The 16,763-nt window shown below is 37.6% G+C and overlaps 1 protein-coding gene across 2 annotated transcripts; it reads right to left on the bottom strand.

The window, feature by feature from the left end:
* Positions 1 to 1,915: 1,915 nt before the first annotated feature.
* Positions 1,916 to 13,388, bottom strand: LOC121246826 (phosphoglycolate phosphatase-like). 2 transcript variants are annotated; one of them, XM_041145117.1, is made up of 11 exons: positions 12,951 to 13,386; positions 12,747 to 12,866; positions 12,147 to 12,215; positions 11,895 to 11,999; positions 11,547 to 11,601; positions 11,170 to 11,243; positions 10,880 to 10,963; positions 10,659 to 10,799; positions 3,299 to 3,364; positions 2,662 to 2,771; positions 1,916 to 2,252 (listed from the first exon to the last, which is right to left on the bottom strand). In XM_041145117.1, the coding sequence occupies exons 1-11, from the start codon at positions 13,056 to 13,058 to the stop codon at positions 2,084 to 2,086; spliced, it is 1,101 nt and encodes a 366-aa protein (XP_041001051.1). In that variant the 5' UTR covers positions 13,059 to 13,386; the 3' UTR covers positions 1,916 to 2,083. The 2 variants fall into 2 exon arrangements, with proteins under 2 accessions (XP_041001051.1, XP_041001052.1); XM_041145118.1 differs by lacking the exon at positions 3,299 to 3,364 and having other exon boundaries at positions 12,951 to 13,388.
* Between the last annotated feature and the right edge of the window lie 3,375 nt (positions 13,389 to 16,763).

The following is a 16,763-nucleotide window of genomic DNA, read 5'->3' as shown; positions in this document are numbered from 1 at the left end:
ACATTTAATGATTAGTTTGAAAGTAATTGTATATGAGATATGTTTGGAAATGAGATAAAATAGGATGTGATCAAAATAATTTCTAAAAGTCCCCTTTAAATTTTTGAATTGAGCTATCTTAATGCCAAACATATATATACATATAGACCCATTAATACTATTCTTCGTAAATGATTCAACTTACTTTCGACCTGTCTTATTTATTACATTAAGGAAACATGAATAACTCTCATGTGTTTAAGGGTAGGCGCCGACTCCGATGGAGTCGAAGTTCCCACCTCCGACCTCTGAGTCGGAGGTCAAAACACCTTCCGACTCTGACTCCGGCTTCGATCAAAGTTTAGAACTCAGAGCTCTGACCAAAGCATGTTTTGCCTGAGAATTTTTACATAAAGCCCAAAAGTTTATGAGTAAAATGCATATGACTGAGATTTGATTTTTAATTATAAGTAAAGAAAGATTGCATAAATAAATAGGCTTTGAGGAAAGTGGAGACTGAGAGTACTACTGAGCAAATAATATATTAAGATTTGTTTTTGATTCATTAACAAAAATTGCACCTTCATTATCACCCAGAGTCACTAAACTCTAGAAAAATGTTTCTTCAAATAACAGTTATCAAGCATAAAACTGGAGTACACATGATTGAGGATAGTCACCAAAATTCTGATGAACTACAGAATAATTAAACATGTCTCATAACTCAGCAACATTTCACAATTTACATTTTCATTTTCACAAACACCTTCCCTGCATACACTGGTGTCATTTCACAGTGTTCCACTCCACCGTAATCAATTCCATTTTACATTTACAAGCAATCCAACAACCAACGACTAGACCCCAAACAACTGTTATAATGTAAAACATCAAATAATTCTAGGCAACCTAACATCATGGCAAAAAATAAAAATTGCGAAAATTAATTAATTTAGGGCTCGGAGTCTCGGACTGCACTTATGAGTCATGACATTGCAAAGTCTAAACGGCGCAGATGATGGCAAGATCATGATGACAAACGAGAACTGAGCAACAGAGACTTAGAGAGGAAACAGAGAAGATTCAGAGAATCAAAAGAAGGGAAAGAGAGTGAGGGAAAGAAAGAAGAATAGGAGTCTTGCATTTTGGACTCCATGTGAAGAAACAACATCCAACCGTTTAGTTTTTTTTTTTTTTTGGTAATAATTCAGGGATGTTTTTTTAAAAAAAAGTCGAAGTTCGGAGTTGGAGTTTCCTGAAACTTCGAACTCCGACTCCAATAGTCATTCTCATAATCACTCTGATTTTGACTCCGACTGCGAATTCCGACCACTCTAACTCCGTCGAAGTTGGAATCGAAGTAGAAGTCAAATAGAGTCGGAGTGGATGGAGGGTTTGCCCAGCCCTACATGTGTTACTTCTTTTACATTTCAATTTTGATTTTAACCCTAACCGATTGGCTTGGGAGGGGGAAGAAAAAACCCATGGAATGGGAGAGGAAATCCCCCAAAAAGATTGTGAGCAACACATAAAAGATCGAGACCAAGATTTGAATATAATAATTACCCATGTTAGGAGCCACAAAACAGGCACGGGCCGCCATTAGCCAGTACCCCTGCCTGATCCACAACTACAAGAACATTTCCATCCAGCACTAGAATAAACATCTTCTAGCTATTTACTCTTTAGCCTCCCTCTTACTTTTCAATTTCAAATTTTTAACTTTTTCATCTAATCATTATATTTTTTTAAAACTTCCAAACAAAACACACAAAAGTTTCAACTTTTTAAAATCTCAAAATAAAAATCTTATTAAAAAACTACATTCTAACAATATTTTAACTTTACAATATTTTTATTCAACTTTAATGAAAACAATTCCCTTTACACATATATATCAACTAAAAACGCTTGAAATTGTAGCAAACCCCCAGAATATAAGAATTAGCGTTTGAATTGGGAAACCACCGAACAAAATTTAATCATATCAAATAAGAATTCAAAAAAAAAAAAAAAAAATCAGAGAGCACTAAAACAACAATACAAAAGGAGGGTGACGACCAGCTGCTTAATTACAAGGAGAAACTTGGATGGAAAAAGGGAATCAAAGAATAGTATCTATGGTAAGCTTCCTTTTTGGAGGAGATTTCTCTACAATCTGCTTCTGCAGGTCCATGAATGTAGAACCCTTATTGGCAAATAATCTTCGCAGGTTGATTACTGAAAGCTCATTAAAGCCAGCCACTGCGAGATCTGCCTGCACCAGATTGTACCTGGCATGTTCCAAAAAATTCATCAGTCTCTGGCTACAATGTGAGTTTTTTTACCTATTTTCAGCTACGCTCCAAAGGCTAGAAAAGTGAAACAATAATCAGCAATCGTCTGCCTAAACTATGTCATGCTAAAATTGATATCAAATCGGAGATATTGCACTCGCATAGAAGCAGAAAACTGAAATCAATTATTATTCTAAGTGATTAACGAGGAAAACTTGATAGTGTAGTATCATTTTATCACTATAAACTCCTCTAAAATGTCACAAAGATTTGTACTGAAAGCCAAACTTCTACTCATTAAAAAGAACGTACATGTTCGTGTGCTTATCCAATGAACAACATACTTAAATTATGCCAGTTTTATGAGATATCTTAAAACTCCATATACAGAAGTGTGAATACGCACGCTGGGTAAGCACCAATTAGTGCCACAGCCATCATTGTACAGTTGTGAGCAGCAGTTACACCCCTCGGGTCATCCTCAAACACCACGCACTTGGATGGTTTCCGGTCCAACTGCAAGGAGTACAAGCATGTCAACAACGATAGTAGGGCTATAGAGCAGCAATTATGTCGTGTATACCTAGGGGTAGAACCAGAAGATTTCATTTGGAGGGACAAAGCTATTAAAAATTGGGAGGGGGGAATAATTTGTACAGAATTTACCTTATGAAAAACCTTAACAATTAAATTTCAATTTAAGGATAGGTGAATTATAAATTAATTTACATTATAATTTATATAGAAGGAGGGGAAGTTCTGCCCCAGTCTACCATATCTCAGGAAAACTACATGCTAAAATTTTACATTCATATGCTTTGCAATCTACCTTCAATGGTAATGAGTTCCAGATATGACAATATATGAGAGACCCAGCATCAAAATTCAAAATTTTAATTGAAGAAAATCAAAGTTGCCTAGTATCATCATTTATAGGTCAGTAGTAATTAAATGGCTCCAGATTAGCCATTTCAAAATATAGACATTGAACTTGAAACCTGACATTTGTAACATAGAGATCTTAAAAATGTTTAGCAGACTACCTTCACAGCTGCAGAAAGAAACCTATGAGCTATTGATTCCATACCGTCTTCTTCGGTCACAATTGCCTGCAACTCCAAAAATATGACAATTAGCTGAGGATTCATCATGGTCCACCATTCACCCCAGTAAATTTAAGTGGGATTTACCATTGTGCAATCAAAAAGATTTCCCAAGTATCTGGTCAAAATATATATATATATATATATATATATATATATTTCAATCCAACTTTCCATGCATTTTCGTGATGCAAGATTTTTTTAAAGCAGAAATAGAAGTGAATGTATTCCACCTCTAAGGAAAAAACGATTTCTGTTGGAAGAATCTCTTTTTTCCCTCAGTGACCTCTCTTTGTAGAGGTATTCACTGGTAATGATGTCTAATCGTCCTGTTGTTTATCATCTTCTTTAGTTTGGTTGTATTCTGTTGTTTGTCAGTTGTTATTTTAGAGATGGATAGGAGTTTGCATATAGAATCCAAGGTATTTGAATTTAGGAGAAAAGGAGGTACTGTGTTCTGTATTACAGAAGAGAAGAAAACATAATATGTCTTTATATCTATCTGGCGGAATGGTGGTTTGGTTTGCTAAGGAGATAGAGGTTTGTTGGAAGAATCTCGGTAAGATGGTTGATTATCAGACTAGAAGGGAGGGAGACAAAGTTTTTATGTTGCAGGGGGGCCATAATCAGTCTGGTAGGTTTCTGAAGATGTTAGAATATGGCACAGATTCGGGTAAAGGAATTTTAGTCATCCCTGAAGGGAGGAGTGGATGTGGATGGGCTGGTTTTGTGAGATTCTTACGAGAAATGGTTAGGTCCTCTTCCGCTGCGACATTTCATGCTGATAAGAGGTACGTCCAAGGTTGGGCAGGTTGTAAATCATCCAAGTGGTAATTTGAGGGCTGCTATTTCTTTACATGCAGGTGATGATAAGGCTGGAGGAGGTTCTTATGTGGCAGCATTGATGAAACCTGTGCAATTTTCAGAGAGATTAGGAGGTGCCAAGAGTAGGAAGGAGGTTATCTCACCGGAAGATGGAAGGAGGAAGGAAGGGGTGACAGAACTCAGGCGTAATTATGGTGACGGTACGAGTTACGAGGTGTTGGAAAACATAGGAGAAGTGGAAGGGACACTTTGGCATTTACATTCTGAATTAATGGGATGGAAGGATAAAATTATCTTTTTATTGAATAAGGTTGATGGAGGCTGGGTTTATTGATGGGTTTGGGCCATAAGATGGAAGCCCAAGAAAATAAAGTGAGGCTGGTGAAGGGGATGAGTGGGTCAAGTGAGGTTGGCTGTGGTAGTGGGCTGGGTAGAGGCCCAGTCATGTGATCTGTTTGTTGGAGGCCTAAGGAAAGCATTGTGGCTCTTTTGGGCTTGAGAGGAGAAATGAAGCGTCAGCCCAACCCATTGTCGGAGTCGATGGCTTGTTTGTCACCATAGAGGGGTGTGACGGAGGGAGGCGATCCTAATGGGAGTTTTTCGACGAGGAAGGGCTCGGAGGAGAGGGTGGTACCAAGATCTATCGGCCTGATAGAGGAAAAGGAAATGCAAACCAGCTGCTCGACGACGCCGTTGGTGGATTTGACTGCACAAAATGGAGCGAAGGTGGGAGGCAAGCAGGGTGGGTATTCCCCGGCAATGAATGACGATTGACACGATGGCAATGCCATTTCAAGGTATATCGAAGAGTTTGGATTCCGACAGTTTGCAAGATAGACTGAGATCGATGATCTGTGTGGTTTCTTCATCACAGAGTTGTTCGATGGTGGAGGGAATGTGTTTTGGTGGGCGCTCAAGAGTGGGAAGCCATCTGGAGACTGAGATTGTGCATTCATCGTCGGTCTCAGATAGGGATCAGAAAGGGTCGAGTAAGGAGCAAGGCAGGAATGAAAAAGTTGTCTATTCATAACTATCAGGTGAGTAAGGGAGCGGAAGTAAGGGAGGAAGGTGTAAAGATGGTGGATGAGGTAGTTGAGAATGAGGGGGTGGAGAATCATGTTTTTTATGTAGTTGGGATGCTGGAGAATGGAGCTATTTCTTCTGAAAATAATATTTTTGAGTTACAAAGGAGTCCTATTTGCTGTACAGAGGAAGAGGATGGTGAAATTGGAGATTCATGTGAACCAGCAAAGGATTTTTCTCCCGTTCCTCTATGTTCTATTTTCCCTGGTATTGAGTGGAATTCTAAATCCTCTGATTGGGTAATGAGAAATGTGGATGAGATAAAGGAGTGTGTGGGTGTGTCTTGTGATGGATTTGAGGAACAGTTTAGAGCTCTTTTTTATAAGTAAAAATATTGTATATATCAAAAGGAGAAACCAAGTACACTAAATGTATATAAGAAAACACATTGCCCAAAATGACCCAAAAAGCCCATTAAAAAAAAAGAAATCAAAATACACCAGACCCGACCCCAACCCCTTGTTTCCTGTAGAGCTAAGACTCTACCCAAACACCAACCCTAACACCTTGATTCCTGTCTTCACAATGCCCTCCCTTTATATTTCCCTCTAATTGAGCTACCACCCTTAGCGTCGTAGTTGATTGTCGAAAAAAGACGAAACTCCCTACTTTTCTTGAAACTTGATTTGGTTTCAAGAGCGTGGCTTGTCTCGATCGCAGTAATTAGTTCATTAAATTGGTCTTCACATCCTCCATGTGAAATTCCCACGAACTGCTGAATCTCATTAACTTTAGGCAGAATCCAATCCACTATTGGAGGAAAAGAGACCAGAGGAGCCACAATATCCAACTGCACTCCCGACTCTAGACATTCCTCTACACATAGCACCAGCGCCAAACCCATTGGTTCTCCAGTAACTCCATTGGTTCTCTCCAATGGTATCGGAGTCCCCATTGGAGATTCTGGGGTGATAGCAAGTCCCTTCACCTCTGGGGTGATAGTGGATCCTACATCTCCTTCAAAATTCGGTAGTACACCATTTTCCTTCAACTTTGACGAGGGAGCCATAGTTTCTTCGGGGACCAGGGGTGTAATACCGACTATCGGACTATCCTATGTTATAATAGGCAAATAATATTCCATTACTGATGTCTCTATGCCAATACCCGATGTAGACCCCGATTCAAATAACCTAGATTTCCTTTTGATCCAACATACTCTCCTAGATCTGGTTATAGAGACAGGGCCGAATCCGATCTTCCGTTTTCCTTTTTCTGAGTTTAAAGGATTCAAGCCTATCTTGTTTCTTACCACCCTGTTGCCTCCAGCTGACAGTCGGTCTATTTTCGTAGACAAGAAAGCTATTGCTGCCTTCAACTCGACAAGTTGGGTTTCCATCTCCTTAAAGAATTGTGCATCTCGACAAGCTGGTCCTGAGGACCCCCCACACTCTGAATCCCCAAAGCATGACCCATCTTTAGAGCTGCCGCATAGGATCGCCTCGCCATCGAGGATGTACTTGGGTCTTTATGCACCTCCAAGTTCTCCCTCTTTGCACCACCTTGTCCTTCCAAGCCGTCACTCCCTCTCTTGCCAAAGGAAAAATCACGCAGCACCTCCCCCATCCTTTTTCAGCCACTGCCCCCCTCTTCAGGAATGAAAATAAAATTCCTCCTCCCACCACCACCATACTCCTCCACCGCCATATAACGTCCTCGAGCATTCGAGCAGCACTGTGCTGTGAAACTGCATCTACCTTCCCAAATAGTGGAGAAAAAATCTTGTTTCACATCCTTAGTGCACGCTTCCATGGCCTTGGCCAGCCACTATACTGTTGTTGAACCCAAAACCAACTTATATATCACCCTTCAACTTCTTTCAGTAATGACCAACATGCTCCCCTCCTTCACCATTGTGAAGGATTTAGATTCTATGACCAACTCCATAGAAGAACCCATACTGACCCACTCCCTTTCTTCAACAACCATTCGTCATCTTAGAGAAACCAGATTAGAATCCGTTGGGCTTGTCTTGGACTCCAGGTTGTGCTCACTGTAAGCACTGCAGAGTCGTTCTCACAGGAGACGCCAGAGTACTCGCCAGAGCCTTCTGAGTCGACGGCACGACCAACAGAGCCTTCGAGAGGATCATCAGAGTACTCTAAGAGATAATACAGTGAGATCTAGGTCGCCAGAGGTTGGACCGACCCCGGACAGCCCTCAGCGAAGTCGCCGAGGTCCGTCGGCTTTATCTGTGACGATGGTGTGTTGTCTCTCGCAGGCAAGGGTGGGTGGCAGCAGATCTAGTTTTTAAGGGTTTCACGCTTCGTCATGGTTTCTCTCTCCTCATGACAGACTCCGGACAACCCTCAGCGAAGTTGCCGGGGCCTGTCGGCTTTGTCTGTGATGTCGGTGAGAGGTCACTCGCCGGCAAGGGTGGCGGCGGTTTCCTTAGGGTTTTACATATGGAGAAAAAAAAAAAAAAAAAGCTTTTGATTTCTTCTTCTACTAGAGCTCTTTTAATTGCTATTGAGGCTAGTCAGCCTTCATTGGCCAAATCTGTTTTAAAGAAGGAGAGAGAATTGAAAAGATTGTCATGCTCGGTAAACTATGATGGGAATGGAGGAAGTGTAGTTAAAAATAAGGGAAATGAAAGGGCTGTGATAGAATCCAGATGAAGCCAAAGATTATTTCTTGGAATGTAAGGGGTCTTAACGACCTTGGTGGAATTCTTATAATTTTTTAGGTACTCCAAGTTTTGTTCTAGCTGGAAAATTGAAATCTCTTAAGAAAGATATAAAGAGATGGAATAAAGAGGAGTTTGGGAATTTGGACAGCAAGCGGAAGCTTCTTATGGAAGAGTTGAGAGGTTTGGATCAGAAGGAGGTGCAAGGGGTTATTCCGGGGGAGGACTGGAAAAGAAAAATAGGGGTGGCTTCTGAACTGGAAAATATAGCGTTAATAGAAGAGATTTCGTGGAGGCAAAAATCTAGAGTGCTATGGTTGAAAGAAGGGGATAGGTGCACTAAATTCTTTCATCAAATGGCGAACTCTCATAGAAGAAATAATGTGATTGAGGTTCTTCGAGATGGAGACAAACTTATTTCAGATCAAGAAGATATTAAGGCTCACATAGTGAATTTTTATGAGCAATTGTTTTCAGAAGATTTTTCTTAGAGACCAAAACTGGACAGACTTTGTTTCGATTCTATAGATCAATCGAAGCGGATTGGCTAGAGAGAGAGTTTGAAGAAGATGAAGCACTTAATGTGGTTAAGGGTATGGATAAGGATAAGGCTCCACGTCCTGATGGGTTCTATTTGGCGTTTTATCAAGCATGCTGGGACATTGTTAGAGAAGATATTACGAAGGTATTCACTGAATTTCATTTGTACATGAGGTTTGAGAAGAGTTTTAATGCGACTTTCATTGCACTTATTCCGAAAAAGGTAGGGGCTGTGGAGATGAGAGATTTTTGGCCTATAGTTTGGTGAATGGAGTGTATAAAATCATATCTAAGGTGCTAGCCAACCGTTTGAGCAGGGTGATGGAGAGGATTATTTTAAAATCACAATATGCCTTTGTCAGGGGAAGACAGAGTTTAGACTCTGTTTTAATTGCTAATGAATTCTTGGAGAGTAGAATTAAAATGGAGAAAGCTGGTATTATAATCAAATTGGACATAAAAAAGGCTTATGACCATATGTGCTGGGATTTCCTTGTTTATATGCTGAGGAGATATGGTTTTGGAGATAAATGGTGTTCGTGGATAAAGCATTGTGTGTTGACTTCAGGATTTTCAATTTTGGTGAATGGAGAACGGTAAGATTCTTTAGTAGCTCGTGTGGTTTGAGGCAAGGTGATCCCATCTCTCCCTTTCTTTTTGTTATGATCATAGATGCCTTGAGTAGAATGATTGAGAGGGCGGTGGATGGTAATTTTCTGTCCAGCTTTGTGGTGGGTGATGAGGACCGGAGTAGTTTAAGTGTTTCAAACTTATTGTTTGCTGATGATACATTGATTTTTAGTAAGCCCAATTCTGACAATCTTCGTGCCTTAAGAGCACTTTTGCTGTGTTTTGAAGCTGTATCGGGGTTAAGAGTTAATTTTTTTATAAGTATAAGTAAAGGGGTTAAGAGTTAATTTATCGAAATCTGAAGTTGTTCATGTGGGTTCTGTTCAGAATATTTCAGACCTGGCAAATATTCTAGGGTGCAGAATTTCTTCACTCCCTTTTGAGGTACCTCGGGCTTCCTTTGGAGGCTTCTTATAAATCTATTAATATTTGGGATGGGGTGATTGAGAAAATTAAAAGGAGGTTAGCTGGTTGGAAGATGATCGACTTGTCTAAAGGGGGAAGATTAACTCTAATAAAAAGTACTTTGTCTAATCTTCCCACTTATTTCTTATCTCTTTTTCCGTTGCCGGCAAGGGTAGAAAGAAGAATTGAGAATTTATTTCGGAATTTTTTATGGGGTGGTAAAGGAGAAGAAAAAAAGTTCCATTTGATTAATTGGAAGAAGGTATGTCAACGATTGTGGTGGGTTGGGGATAAAAAAACATGAGATTGTTTTATTTTTTTATTATGTCAAGGAACCTCTCCGAGGCAAGGCCATTCGGACCCACCCCTGCAAAGTAAACCCCGGTCTCATGCACCGCACCCTCGAAAGTTTCTCTACATAGAATTGGTTAAATCGTTGACTTTTTACCAAGAAGTGTGGTTCCAAATGATTGTTTGCACCCATGAGGTGTTGAACCTTGGACCTTGAAGGGACTGATACCCCAAGACCAAGGTCTTCACCACTTGGGCCAACCCCTTGGAGTTCTTAAGATTGTTTGATAAAGCATTACTTGAGAAATGGCTTTGGAGATACCACTTGGAAAGAAATGCCTTATGGAGAAATGTTATTGATGTAAAATATGGTAGTTTGTGGGGAGGTTGGTGCTCAAAAGATACAAGAGGTGCATATGGGGTGAGTTTGTGGAAGTTCATTAGGAAATGATGGGGGAATTTTCTAATCATATTAGATTAAAGGTGTGGGAGATGGGAAGAGGATACTTTTCTGGCATGACTTATGGTGTGGGGAATCTACACTTAAATTGGATTTTCCCTCTCTTTTCAGAATTGCAAGGGATCAAAATGCAGCTGTGGGATATTCTCTCTTTTGCATTGACAATAATATTCAGTGGAGCTTCCTTGGGGAAGGGAGGGTACTGGTTCGAGTCTCCAAAAGTGCCTTTCAATTAAATTGATTTTTCTTATAGAAAAATAATATTCAGCGGAATGTTAACTTTTTTAGGATTTTGTTTTTTTAATAATTTTTTTATGGATGGTAATGACTAGGAAGTGGATGATGTTAAAGTGTGCCTATCCTGCTGAAATGTGTATATAAAAGTGTGCCTACTCACTACTTTTCTCTACAGGAGAAACTATCTGAAACAAGTAGCCAACCTGGAAGTACTTCTTGAGCCCCATTTGCTCTAGGGCCTCTACCATGTATCTCCGATCAAGACTTGAAACAACAGCACAGGGGATGCTAGCTGTAGACACTGCATCCAACCATTCTCTGAGCCCCTCCATGGGTTCTTTAAGCTGAAAACAGTGAGCTAATATAAGTTGTTGCACCTGAGACAAACACAAGATCAATAGAATCAATTGAAGCACGCGCTCACTTCGAGGAGATTCCCATAATATAACTGCGAAAACCTATGCTTCAATCTTTCCCGTTCACTTTCTGATTCATCCCAGAGTAAAAACTGAAAGATTTTGGTAACTTGTCAGAGACATTAGATATAACAAATAAGGAACTGACACTTTATAAGAAACAACAGCCTTCATCTCTGAAAACAAATTCCTTTCTAGTCTAATAAGAGATTCATTCCTGACACAACACTCTATGTAATTATTGTGATAGATAGAACACTCAGTTCAATAATCCAAAGATGACCATAAATTTCCAAACCTTATGGAGTACATGATCAGCACCTGCATATACCATCAGTCTTTGCACATCACCATTTTCAGGCATTTTTTTTCCTGCATAAGAAGTCAAAATAACTAAACTTATGATCTTACACCAGAACTTTTGTGGTTCAATCTCGTCAAGTCATCACAAAATAATCATAAAAACAATAGGTCTTCTACTTGCAAGTCAGTGTGGAGGACAGACTATCCATGCCACTGGTGTGGCACAATTTGGTTTACAAGATTTAAATTTTTAAATTTCTCTTACAAATCAAATCATGCCATATAAGCAATGCAGAAGGTATGTTCTCCACACTAGCTTGCAAATAAGAATTTTCTAAAAATAAAAGAAACAGATGAAAATTTGTTACATACCCTCTTCATGGGCAAGCCGCTTCCATGCATTCAACTTTAAAGCTCGAGTATCTGCCTAAACATTACACATGCAATTACATGAGTGAACATCTCCACGGATTTTCGAGGAGTAACAATAATATGAAAAAGAAACAGCATATTATAGTGCAAGTCTCATTGTAAGAATAAACTGCATTTCTAATCCAAATTTCTAATCATTTATCTTGTCAATCAATGATTTGCACCACATGGGTTTACAAATCTGAGTACAATTTCAGTTACGTACTACCCAACATATTAATAAAAAGTAAAAACTATCCAGCATCAACACATTATCCATGAAATACGCTGCAAAGTACGGAAATTTACCACCACATTGTCCCAGGAGAAGATAAGGCCATATGCTTCATCCGGCTTCATTGCATAGCGTATTCGTTGAAGAAAACCTTCTTGCAATCTGTCGTTCAAAAAATCCTATTTGAAATAAGGAGTGACAAATGTGAGTAATAGCCAATGCCTCTATCCACTCCCCTCTCCAACAAGCATAACATGGCAACCAAATTCCACAAATATCAGAGAAAACAATTAAACTACGAAAACGAGATAAACCAAATTCCTTACCACATCAACCTTTAGAGGCCCATCTGGTCTAAAAGTCTCAAAACCTTCTCCATATTCAGCCCCAATTGCCTGAAACACAACCAAAGGTGTTTAACATCAAAGTTGAACACTATTAGCATATAACATTTTGTCACTTAATCATTTATTCATTTACTGTAAATAGGCTCAGAATACTCTAGAGTTAGGTTTTGCTTATTGTCGGCAATACCCCTGCCTTTTGTAACAGATTTGATTCTCTCTTGTATATGTATAAATACAACATACCTCACCAATGAATATATGAAGGAATTCATGAAAATCTCCCAGGCTTACAAACACAAATTCCCAATTCATCAAAACTACTACCCCAACCATGAAAACTAGCAAATAAAAGCTAAAACCCAGAAGTTCTACTCCTTCAAACACAAATGTATTCACAACTGTGTGCGCCATCATATCTCCATTCAGATTGCAAGTTAAGGCAAGCCCAGAAACAAAACAGTGAACAATTCATAGCTCCGGTACATTGAAAAGAAGAAATAAATGAAACAAGCAGATTGATAAAATAATAATTAGGAATGCCAAACAATAAACATTAAAAGGGGCATGAGAAATCAGTACCTCTTGCATGAAAAGCTTGTTGGGTGTGATGGGAAACCCATTAAAGGAATCATTTTCATCGAACCCAAAAGCGTTCCTGGCCACCAGATTATGCCTAACCAGGTTCATGTGCCCTAGTTTCTGTATAATACAAGCAATTTATAATCGAATCAAACTGTAGAAACGCAAAAGAAAATTTCAGAAATAAAAGAAATAAAGGCAGACCGGTAATCTGAGCTTCGAAGGTAACGAAGAGAGTAAAATCTGCGAAGAGGGTCTCCATGGAAGTATAAGAGAAGAGGTTCGAAGATTGCTGCAAGTGGCACAGCCCATTAGGACAGGACCAGATGATTATAGTTGCACGCCGAGTCCCGTAGGTAGGGAGAAGCTGCTTTTAATTTTTGAGTTCAATCCCGACTTTTTGTATGTTTTTTCACCCTCTATTGGCAGGCACCACGTTTATGACTCATGTGGATGGTACCCGACGCCTTTTTCTTCAGTACTGCGATCATTCACGTGACTTCTTTCGGACTGTTTGGATGGGAGGAATCGGATGGAAATGGAATGGCAAGGGAAGAGAAGGGAATGCACTGTTGCTTTTGTTTGGAGAGATAAATGAAAGAAAAGGAGACGAAACAATGAAGCTCTAAATACTGCTTTACCCTATCGGAGTCCGTGGATGAAATATAAAAGTTTATGTTTCAGTTTATCCCCATTAATTTAAAACCACAAATAAGTGAGAATAATCCAATACTCCCCGATCTCCATTCCTTTCCTCTCTTTTTTTTTTGTTTCATTGTACCTTTCAGGACGAGTTTGATAGTAAAAGTATTTTATTTTATTTTATTTTATTATTATATTTTTTTAAAATTTTCACATAAAATGTTATAAATAATTTAATTTTTTTAAATTTTAAAATAATAATAATATTAAAAAAATAATATTTTAAAAATATTTTATTTAACTTTTAACTTTCATAAAAAATCATCTCATTTCATTTCACTATCCAAATCACACCAATCTTTTCAATTTATAAACTATGTTCTTTATATTATTATTTCATCTGAAATGATGTTTTGAGTTCTCGAAGTTGCATGTTTGGTTATAGACATTTTAAGGAGATATTTCAATAGTAAGTTGATATAAGATGAGTTGAGATGAAAATTTGAATAAATATTATTATAATATTATCTTTTAATATTATTATTATTTAGAGACTTGAAAAAAATAAATTATTTATTATATTTTCTAAAAAAATTTAAAAAATATATATAATAGTGAAATGATATATTTTTTTTATCCAAATCTAACCAAGCTTTTGAGAATTCTTAAAAGGAGTTTTGAGAAAAGTGATTTTTTATTGAAACTTGTGAAAATGTACATCGATAAAAAGAAGTTGCTTGGATAAATTTTTTTATATATGTTTTAAGACGAAGCTCGTAAAGGTGTAGAAGATGGTTTGAAAAGTTTTGGGAATAAAAATGTTGTAATAGTGTTTTTTTGAATTTTTGTGAAAGTTGTTTTAGATATTTTTTCTTAAATTTTTCATAAATCCAAAATTTCATAAAGTAGAGGTGGCAATTCGTGTTTGTCTATTATATTTGTGTCATATCAAGTTATGAATATTCGATTATATGAGTCAATTTAAACTCAACCCGTTAAGTTTAATAGGTCAAGCCTTCAAATCTGAACCCGACTCATTTAAATAGCAGGTCGTGTCACGTTTTGCGTGTGTCACCCGCTTAATAATTAATTCGAAATATATCAACACGGTACGACTCATTTCAACACGTTTCATATAAATGTGTTAATTAACACATATAACCCATTTGACTTGAAATTTCACATAAAAGTTTAAAATCTATATTTATTAAAAGTCACAATATCTAAAATATTAATAGGACTACTTATTAATAAAAATATCAAATTTTCTAAATTTTAACATATAATAAAACCAGTATTACAAATCCAATAATAACAAATATGAATATAGGTCCAGAATTGTAATCCCAACAATAAAAGCATAAGCATATTAAGAATTATCAATATTGCAATTCAACAATAATAAAATATAATTTTGAAATAAAATTTAAATAGATTATTGCAGATTGATTTCGGGTCAAGCGGGTTTACTTGTTATTGACCCATTTATTAATCGTGTCTTAATGAGTCAACCTGTTTTGACCCTAATCTATTATATCAAATACAAACCATTTACTTTTGTATTGTGTTTATATTAAATTTACAAATTGTGTCATATATTATCAATCATGTTACAAAATACTTTAAAAATAAGACAAACCCAACATATTTTTAAAAAATTAAAAATTCTAACTTCATCCTCCAGAGAAGAATAATAAAATTGAAGGAGTCGTGACAAATGAGTTACCGCCTCTATGAATGTGTCCACCTGTTGTCTTATCCCACAAGTGAGTGTGACTTAAATAGTTAATTCGTATGTTTAATTAAAGTGAGTTAAATTCATATATTTAATTAAAGTGAAGTTAAAACAATGATATTTTTAATTATAAATCTTAGATGGATTGATTGGAGTTCTTGAGGAGTATGTTGTTCTTCCCATGATGTATTTCCCACTAATAGAGTGTATTAATAAGAGCGAAAATATCACTCACATATTTCATAACCTAATCGTCAAAACTAACCTAATCTTGTTGTGCCCATTCTCTGCGAGAAGCAACAAAAAAAGGGAACGGTCAAGTCCCAGCCAGTGCCAGTGAGAGTGACAGTTTGAGTTTACAACGTTCTAGTTCTAGTACCTGCTAAAGTGCTTCAGATTTTTGTCTATGCTTACTTTTTAACAGCCTGTACACAAGTGAAGTTTTATGTGCAGGGAAGACGGACAAACTTTTATCTAGGAGTGGAAAGCGGAGTCCTGCCCCGCCTCGCCCCGACCAGGCGGGGAGGGGGATCCAAGCTGCAGATGTGGGGGGCGGGTAGCCCTGCCCGCATCTACAACCCCCAACGGAGGTGGCCCAGCCCCACTCCAGGTTTTCCCAGCCATGCACCCCATATATATAATTATATAAAAAAAAACCCTCATAGACAAAACAACGTTGTTTTGTGTATGGGTTTATGTAAAAAAAAAATAGCCCATGATATGGGGTGTTATAATGACAAAACAGAGTCATTTGCTCTCCTCTTCTTGAATCACACTTTTTTCTCTCAATTCTCTCTTTGTTGCTCTTTGTCACTATGTCCGCTCATCTCCATCGCTCATCTCTGTCGCTCTCTGTGTTCCTCACAATTGTTTGCATCATCGTCGTCGAAAGTAAGCCCCAAATTTGAAAGCCCTTTAAGCATTTTATGCTTCTTTTTTTTTTTTTTATTAATTTATGGAGATTGGAGGAAGGTTGAAATTAAATGGAAATGGAGGATGAGATTTATGAATTGTGTGTTGTGGAGAATCGAGATTTGAATTTTGATTGTGCATGTGTTTGATGTTGTGATTTTATTTTTGTATGTATTTTAATTTTAATCTAAACCCTAAATTAGTTTAAGGTTCCAATCCTTAAGGGTTTCGGATTGGAACCCTAAATTAATTTAGGGTTCCAACCTAAAACCCTTAATTATCTTGGGGTTTGTTTTGTTTGATTTTTCTTTATCTTTTTTGGGTGAAATCTTTTTTTTTTAATTTTTAGGTTAAATCAAAAGTTTAAATATATACTATAATAGCTTAGCTTTGTGATGATATAAAGTTTAAAACTTTTTTAATGAGTGATTGGTGTTGTGCAAGAGCCAGCTAGCTTCATTCATTTTGAGAATGATGAAGCTTCATTCATTTTGAGAATGATGATGAGGGTGAAAAAAGAGAAGAGAAGAGGTTCTACCCAAGTTATGCACTTAGTGTAAGTTGTAGCTTTGCTGTTATTGGTAGGATTGAAGTTTATGTGAAAAATGAGTGTGTTGCTGTATGCATAGTTGCATTAATTCAAAATCGATCACTTATAACAAAAAATAACAAGAAGTTGGTTGAAGTTAGGTTGGTGTGGGCCTAAAGCCTCTCACAGAACCCCCAAC

Source organism: Juglans microcarpa x Juglans regia, chromosome 1S (assembly GCF_004785595.1).
Source record: "Juglans microcarpa x Juglans regia isolate MS1-56 chromosome 1S, Jm3101_v1.0, whole genome shotgun sequence".
NCBI lineage: Eukaryota > Viridiplantae > Streptophyta > Magnoliopsida > Fagales > Juglandaceae > Juglans > Juglans microcarpa x Juglans regia.
The sequence above is the reverse complement of the archived record's forward strand: the minus strand, read 5'-3'. Positions and strand labels throughout refer to the sequence as shown.

What these genes read in the sequence shown, in the direction of transcription:
- LOC121246826 (XM_041145117.1), bottom strand. Translation starts at nt 13,058, where the DNA reads ATGGGCTGTGCCACTTGCAGCAATCTTCGAACCTCTTCTCTTATACTT. An exon ending in TCTCCTGGGACAATGTGGTG is followed by an intron (nt 11,602 to 11,894) that starts GTAAATTTCCGT and finishes TGTAATGTTTAG; the next exon opens with GCAGATACTCGAGCTTTAAA. An exon ending in GGCTCAAGAAGTACTTCCAG is followed by an intron (nt 3,365 to 10,658) that starts GTTGGCTACTTG and finishes TTGGAGTTGCAG; the next exon opens with GCAATTGTGACCGAAGAAGA.